Consider the following 8,357-nt stretch of genomic DNA (forward strand, 5'->3'; position numbering starts at 1 on the left):
GGTAGGAACAGAGCTGGGATTTGAATAAGATGGCTGCCCCAGAGTTGCTTTGTGTTCTCAGAATACCTGCCATGTCCAAGGCCTAGGCACCTAAAGCGTGTAGCATACTTCCCACCTGTAATTTTCAGGAGTGTTTGGAGCATGAAGGTATAGACTCAGAATTTTTCCCTGGGTAAGCTTCTTGCTACAGGCTAGGCATTTACATTTTCTGAACCCCAGTTTTCATTCTTCTGTGGAAAATTGTGTCTGGCCTGACAGGTGGCACCACTGAGATCAGATGAGTTGAGGATGAGTTAGGGAATGTGTGTTTCAACCCTTAGTGTGGGGCCTTCCAGTAGGAGGGCACTGGACATTTATCAACAACAGGTCGGACCTTCTTTCCTTCCCTCTCTAAAACTTCTCCTGTCCACCACCACCACGCATGTACTGGCTGTAATTCTGGGTTGCCATTGATTGTTTGCCTGCCTGGCTGTGCTTTAACTCTGTATTCCCATCTATTTCCCAGTCTCTGGAACAGTGGAAGCCTTCATTAAGGGCTGATGAATATAACTGAAGCGTTGAGCACGTCCTATATGCCCAGCACCAAGGTGGAAGCTTTACCTAGAACATTGGCTCATCTGGTGGTAGATGCTCAAAAGTGTTTATTGAATGAATGAACCAGTCCTGATTCCTACAAAGAAAATGATTGCAGCTGGAACAAACAATGGCTTTTGGTTCTGGCTGTATATCAGAGATGATTGATTCTGGAGCTTATGAGACATACTAGATACCTGGGCTCTGTTATCCCAGAGGGTCCTATCTGGTTGATCTGGAGTAGGTGATGGACAACTTCAATATTTTGAAGTTCCCCATGTGCTTTGATACCCTGCCCAGGAGAAAAACCCACTGGTCTACACAATCCTTCCAGTGCAATTAGGAAAATGTGACCTGAAATAATAGAACACTGCACAGGCTTTGGAGATGGGTAGGTGTGAGCCCCTCTTATCACGGCATTGTGAGACACTCATCTGTCCACCTGTCTCTACAACCAGTGATGTGAGGTGGTCATTAGCCCCCTCCTCTCATTGTGCTCCCTACAAAGCCTGTGACTGAGCTGATGGAAACTCTTGCTTATGACCCCTGTAAAACTGCCCATGATTTTTGGAGAACACTTCATTTACTTAATGTTCCTCTCCTTTTCTCTTTCCCAACCATTACTCTTAGATCCCAAGCCCAGCCCTTTGGAGTCAGGCAAGACTATGGAGCAATGCCTAAGAAAATCTCATTGGGGGCATTTCTCCGAGCTGCTGGGCCTCATTTACCACCTGGCTTGTCTCAGTACTAAGAGAGAACATCACCTACAACTTTCCCAGTCAGGCGAGAAGTCCCTCCTACCCAGTTTAGTTCCTGCCCCACTTGAAGTAGGTGCCGTTGGACTCCAAACAATGCCAGTCCTAATGAGTCCCAAGTGTAACCCAGTGCTACATGGATGAGAGTTTAGTTAATTACCATTTTCCAATATACTGTGTTATTTTCATGTTGGTGAACAGCAGCTTAATTACAGAACTTTATCTCTCTCCAAGACAACGCCTCTGAGAGGTTTCTTAGTAACCTTTGTCAGTGCATCTGTCGTCATATTTAATATAGGATGAGAAAGGCAGAGCAGGAATTTGGCCAAATTCTTGGTAAATGCAGTCAGTGAATTTTATGTCTTATTCAGGGATATTTGACTGGGTCAGTTATGTACGGTAAATTAATGTAGGCAGAAGCAAGTTTCCAAGTCTCTTTCCACAGCTGTTATTACCTGGCTGAACACTGAAACCTTGGAATAATGAGGATGCAAACTGATGTAATTCACATTAAAAAAGCCCATTATTTGAATTTGCATAACATAATAGAATGCACCATTTTGGATGAAATATGGATAATTATTCAAATCACTCCTGCCTCTTTCCTTGAGCAGGCTGATTACTCCTGCATCCTCTTCTCTTGGCCACAGATCTGGAGACTTTGGCCAAATATGACCTTGCATGTGCTAAATTGGTGGCTCCAAAGTGATACAAGAAGACAAAGCTTCCAGAGTCTCCAAACAAGATAGTTTGCTCTTGTTCTCTGTACTTCAGCTCTGATCCCAATAGACCCCTGCAGGAGCAGGCAGTTTACAGCACAAGTGAGGCTCAGAAATGGCTGCATTTGTTTTCCAGAGAAACATAAGGAGGGCTTTGCCTTCCTTCTGCTCATTTTCTTGTCCAGTTAGCTCAATTTAAGAAGCTCTCAATGACACCCTCTTCTCCAGGGCTTGTCCAGCAATAATGGCATTGGAATAGAATGAGCTCCAACCGAATGGTGATTTTCTTAAGGGTTGTTGTGGTGGGGAGTTTTCTCTGGAAGTTTTATTAAGTTGGCATAGAGAAATGTCTGTGACAATACTCGTAACCTGAGACAAGTAGATTAAAAAATCATGAGCAACTTCTAATGGGAGTTGATTCCAACTGCACAGCTATGCAGTCTTTCTTGGAACTGCTTCATTTGTCATTAATTTCAAGCAAGGAAAAAATATGGGTTTCAGAAACCATAATAAAACCAAAATAATGATTTAAGGTCTTTCCTCCAGACATACCAACTTTAATGCAATTGGGTGGTGTCCACATCCAGGCCCTGAGTTAGCCTTTATGCTTTGATAGTAGCCGATCAACTCTTTATACCACTGTTTATCCTGATGGATGGATGGCTATGCCCTGCCCCATTTTAACTGTCACCCTTCCCACCCTCTCTCCTGTAAGCTTCACTGGTGAAGCATTCATCTCAGAAACTGCTGGCTCACAGTCTTCCTGGAGGATGTCAGTTGGCTGGTCTTTCCCCAAAGCTCTCCTTACATTCCTTTCCTTGGTATTAAGTAGAAAGAACTCCCTTTGCTTTGCCCCCACTCTACACTCCCTACTTTCCTGTGGCCTTCCTGGTGAAGAAGTTCTCTCTTCTCTTTCTCTAGACCCCAGAGAAGCTGAAGGTGCCTCTCAAATACCCATTCTGGCCCAGAGTTCAGTTGTCTTGGAGAAAAAAGGCCAGGCCATATTTTTCCAACCCTCAGAATCCAGATTGTACACAATTGGAACCAAGACACTTGCTTCCCAAACCAATTAAACTTTATTTCTTTCCATGCCCAAAGGGGTCCTTAAAGCTGTGAAAGGAAAATAGAAAGGAGGAAAAGGCATGGTTATATAACTGACCAGTTGCTCCAATGATACCCCAGATCACTTGGTCATCAGTTCTCCTTCAATGGAAACAAAGGGCTCTGCCACTGAGGGCTCGTAGACTGCCCAACTTTCTCTTAAGTTTGGTGCCTTCCTCACAGTTTTAATGGGGAAGGAGGAAACAGGACAGAAGAGCAGGTTATATTATCAAACCCTAAAAGTACCTGAAATTCTCAGTCTGTTCCAACTTGTGGCCTTCATACATTTTGAAATGAAAATAAGCTGAAGATACAATTATATACCAAAACAGTTGTGACACTGATTTCAGCCAATGACAAAATGATACTCACTGGGGTTGTGATTCAGGAGAAGATCACCTAACCATGTTGAACCCAAGCTTCCTTTTTATGTAAGGTGGGGGTCATCATACAGTCTTTGGGGTGTCTTGAAATCTGAATGGCAAAATTTGAGCCCTGTTAGTGGCTCAAGGACTATGTCTTCCCCCCCCCCCCGCCATGGCACTCCATTGTTTTACTACTTTTTTCTCTCTCAGTTCTTCAAAGCATCTTCTCCAAAGGGTCATAGCTGAGTGTGGCAGCGATTCTCAGCTGAGTGCAGAGGGCATGCATGATGCGGCCAAGGTGGACAGAGTCTTTGCTAAGTAGGGGTCAGTGTCCCAAGTCGAAGGTTCTGCAGATAACCAAGGATTGTTCATACAAGGGAGGGGAGGAGAGGGGAGAATGGGACAAGGGTGCTGACCCTCCGTCCACCAGGTTGAACAGGCCTGGTGCCTCCAGGCCTCCCAGGGTTCAAAGGAAGCCAGTTTGGGCTCTTGGTAGGGCTTGACGGGACCTTCCTGTGCTTCCCTCCAGGACAAAGAAGTGAATTTGGAGCAGGTCCACCGGCGCATGAACAGCCTAATGGATGAAGACATTGCTCACAAGCAGATTTCGCCAGCATCGATTGAGCTCTCGGCCTTGGAGATGGGAGGTCTGGCGCCCAGCCAGGCCTTAGAGCCAACGCGAGAGTACCAGAACACCCAGCTCTCGGTCAGCACGTTTCTGCCAGAGCAGGGCGGCCATGGCACTAGCCGGACACTGTCTTCGGGGCCCAGCAGCAACCTGCCACTGCCGCTGAGCAGCTCGGCCACCATGCCCTCCATGCAGTGCAAACACAGGTCGCCCAATGGGGGGCTGTTCCGCCAGAGTCCGGTGAAGACCCCCATCCCATTGTCCTTTCAGCCCGTGCCAGGAGGCGTCCTTCCCGAGGCCTTGGACACCTCCCACGGCACCTCCATCTGACCGTGCCGCTGCCCTCTTGCCCGCCCGCCTACCCACCCGACCAGCAGAGCTTTTTAATACAAGAAATCAACCACACACACACAAACACACACACACGCACACACACAAAGACTCTTACGTTTTTCTTGTACATACGTGTAAATAATGACAGAATGGAGTGGGGTAAAAGTGTATTTTGAATATTCCCAATTTTCGAAGTCAGTAAAAAAAAAAACACAAAAACTGTACGAATGACTTTGTAAATTTTGTTCTATATGAATAAAAAGGCAAATTAATTGTGATCATTCTGAAGTGCCAAAGAAGCCCCCCTTCCTGGGTCCTTTGGAGGTCAGGAAAGGTCAGAGAAGGAGCCCCTTCCTGCTGCCGGAGAAGGGAAGAGGCTGAGCTAGTCCCTTTTGAAGAGCCCCTAATGGATGCTGCTTGCTGCTGTGTCATGCAGCTTCCTGCCTGTCCTTGTTCCTCTGTCGGTCACCATCCCTGAAGTTAGGGAAAGGGTGAGGCTGAGTCAGTGCTGGCCTTGCCGGCTGGGTCACTGTGCTCTAAGGGGACCAGTGGTTCCCATTTGCCTGAGATTGAAGAGGTTCCTGGGACACAGGACTTTCAGATTTAAAATCCGAATGTTCCTGGGCCATCAACAAAAGTTGGCCACACCTACCATTCAATAGCACTATACAGTGTCCATGTCCCAGGGACCCGAGAGAAGCTGCCCATCTGGAAGCAACCATCTCTGAGGACTCTGATGCAAATATGCTCCAATGTCATCCTCTTGGCCTGGAGTTGCACCTTCATTAGGACAAGTGGGAGAACATGGGAAAAGGCAGGCATGCCCCTTCATTGCCGCATGGAGGCTGGCAGAGGCGGGCTTGAGCCCGGTGAAAAGGTCCATGGGGACAGGGAGATGCCAGGTGTGATTGTTTGGATCAGGTTAGGAGGTGGAGTGTGAGGCCAGGTAGAGGGAAACTGTTTCCTTGGGTTTGGGATCTGTGGTTCCAGGTGAGGGAGGAAAGTGAGGTCCCAGCAAAGAGAGTAAAAGCATTGTGGTTTCAGGTGAAAAGATACTGCTGGGACAGTGGAAGGATGCCCCAGGTGAGCAAAATTCCTGCTGTAGATGATGTGCACGCCAGGGAAGAGATAAAGGGGATTGTGTTTGCTCAGGTAGGAAGAAGCCATGGCTATTAAGATTGAGGCATGAGCTTACCTTTGCCTGATGTGCAGACAAGTAACACCCATCCCAAGAGAAGCTGCTTGTAACCCAAGGGGTGAAAAGATGTGTCTGGGTCTTAACCAGCAGGCGACCTGCCAAATAGGGCTGGAACCCAGTGTGTGCCCACTTTCTGTTTCAGCACCTTCTCCAGACCAGAAGTGCTCCAGTAGCATCCCAGCCCAGTGCCTGGGCCCTCTTGGCTGAGAGCATCTTCTCTGAGATTCCCAGGCCACTTACTGAACTGATGATTCTGTTGGGAAACCACATTTCCTAAGAATAGGATAACCTACCTGCTCCACCCTCCCTCTTTGCCCTTTCTGGGGCAGTTAAACTCTAGAACCAGAGAAAGACCCAATAGGAGCAGAGTCATTTGAGAAATCTGAATGGCATCTCTTCCGCTCCATACCTTGGGAAGACAGAGACCGTTCGGTTCTGCTAACTTGCTGGGACCAAGAACATGGCCCACCTCAGGCCCCAAGAGGGGCGGTTCTCCTCTCCCCTGGAAGCAGTCAAGTTGCTTGGAGTGTGGGGTTGTGGCAATGGAGAAATAGAAAGCCCCATCGATTGCCTCCTCTATTGCCTTCTCGAGTTACTTGAGTGATGTATTTATGAGGGCGATAACTAGTCCAGGATTGATTTCTTTCCAAAAGTCCCCAGCGGCATGACTGAGCAGTAAGGAACGGCTGCAGCAAACTGTCAGCTAAAAGCACCCCAAGGAAGAGAATGTTTATAATTATGTTATTTATCTCTGTATGCCGAGGATGGCCTGATAGTAGCGCTACAAAGACGATCACCGACATTTCTCCAACCAGATCGTATGGAGTCTGGAGCCTACACAGGGGTTCAGGGAAGCCTACCTGGGCGACCAATACCCCAAGAAAGTGCTGGCTCCATTTGCTTTCCATCAGCATTTTGGGTGGCCCTGCCTTGGATGGTCAATTTTTCATATATATCTCTATATTTTTTTAATCAAACTCTGGTGTCAATGCCTTATCTCTCATCCAAGTCTGTTTTTCCCCGAGATGACCTGTCTTCAGAGGTATACCATGGATCTGTTCTTGAGTAGCTTGGCTTAGAACCTCATCCTTAGGTTTCAGGTAAGGAACAAGGTGGAGAGAGAGAGATGGGAGAGTGAGCAGGAAAGAGATGGAGAGAGAGAGACAGAGATGGAGAGAGAGTGAGCAAGAGAGAGAGTGAGAGAAAGAGATGGAGAGAGAAACAGTAAGTGGGCATCTTCCTTGAGGGCAAAATGTTATGCTTATAAAATACCTTAGCACCTCATGGATTTGCTTTTCAGTGTGTTAAGTGTTCTTTTTTGAATTGACTACTCTTGGCACAAGGGGAAATGATTGGTATTCAAGCAAGTTCTCTAAGGAAAAAAAAATTTCCCAACTCGAATTTCTGTGTCAGCTCAGAATGTATCTTCTTTTCATGCTTTGCTGTTTGGATTTATAACTCTGTTTAGATATTCCATACATTTTAGGTATATTTTGTGCCTTCAGACACTGCAAATAATAATCAGCATTTGGATTAAAGTTGTTTATTAATAAAACTGGACTCTACTCCCTACCCTTTTATTCACTGGGGCAAAGGGACGCTGTGAGCTGGTCCCAGGCTTGCTGTGCCTGAGGTCCATTTGGTATGGGGAACCATGAGGGAGACCCCTCGGTCTGGGGGGGGGGTGGTGTCTCAGATATGCCTAAGTGGGGGCAAACCCTCCTCCCACAGGGTGTATCCAGACCCCTGAAACATTGACCAGGGGACACTGGGAGTGACAGGTGATTCTAAGTTTGTTCAACTTCATAGTTTCCTCTAAAATGTAAGTTCTTGGAAGATTCTTAGGAAAGAACTGGATCATAATATATAGAAGTGTTCCCACAATCGGGTGAAAAGAACATTCTTCTGAATTTATGCTGACTTGGTTTCTATTCTCATCCCTGCATTTCCCCCCTGACCTCAGGTAAGTGGTTTTCTGTGCTTAGGCCTCAGGACTAAGGGGCTGTCATCTTTGGAGGTGTACAGCTTGGCTTCTCAATTCCCAACCTTCACGTGGATACATTTCTCTGATGACCATCCCATGGGCTCAGTCACCCCATTGACCCAGGACCACCAGCCTGAGCCCTCTACCCACTGGTGCATGCTCCCCAGCCCCACCCATTGCCTTACAATGAAACACTCCCCTCTGCCTTGGTCAGCCTTCTATCAGTCTTGGCTAAACAAGGGTCTGAGGAACGTTGGTTTTCATGGCCAAGACCTCAAACCATAAGACCTGAACAGAGACTGCCTGTTCCTTGTTTTTCTGCCCCCATTTCCAACGGTGGCCTCCTCCAGTGTTGGGGGCAAGCTTCTAAGATGGTGACCAGGGTGTCCAGCAGGTGTCTCCAGATCGTGTGATTGTGGGATTGTGGAAAGAATCACAGGGACCTCCAAAGAGCTAAATTTTCTTAATGAAGAATGCCTGGTTTCTAAAGACCCCAAAAGTTGCCAAAGTACAACTGGTTCCATACTTAGACCAAGAACACCTACAGGAAGAAAAGACTGTTGGGCTTAAGGTCCATAATGACAGGGAAGGGATATTTAGTTCCTATCTCCTATGCCTTTTCATATAATAATCATCGAGACGGACAATGTCTGATGGGATGATTCAGGTTTTTGTGTCACCTTCCAAGGCTAAGAGCTATT

At 46.9% G+C, this 8,357-nt stretch overlaps 1 protein-coding gene across 2 annotated transcripts in view; it reads left to right on the plus strand.

Annotated features, from left to right (window-relative positions):
• Positions 1–4,693, plus strand: part of GRID1 (glutamate ionotropic receptor delta type subunit 1) — a 729,341-nt gene extending 724,648 nt beyond the window's left edge. For both annotated transcript variants that reach the window (XM_077124708.1, XM_077124709.1), the window contains one exon: positions 4,043–4,693. In XM_077124708.1, coding sequence (XP_076980823.1) covers positions 4,043–4,471 — 429 coding nt within the window. In that variant the 3' untranslated portion in view covers positions 4,472–4,693. The remainder of the gene's footprint in view (positions 1–4,042) is intronic.
• The last annotated feature ends 3,664 nt before the right edge of the window (positions 4,694–8,357 follow it).

The sequence above is a fragment of the Tamandua tetradactyla genome, chromosome 13 (assembly GCF_023851605.1).
Source record: "Tamandua tetradactyla isolate mTamTet1 chromosome 13, mTamTet1.pri, whole genome shotgun sequence".
In the NCBI taxonomy this organism is placed as follows: domain Eukaryota; kingdom Metazoa; phylum Chordata; class Mammalia; order Pilosa; family Myrmecophagidae; genus Tamandua; species Tamandua tetradactyla.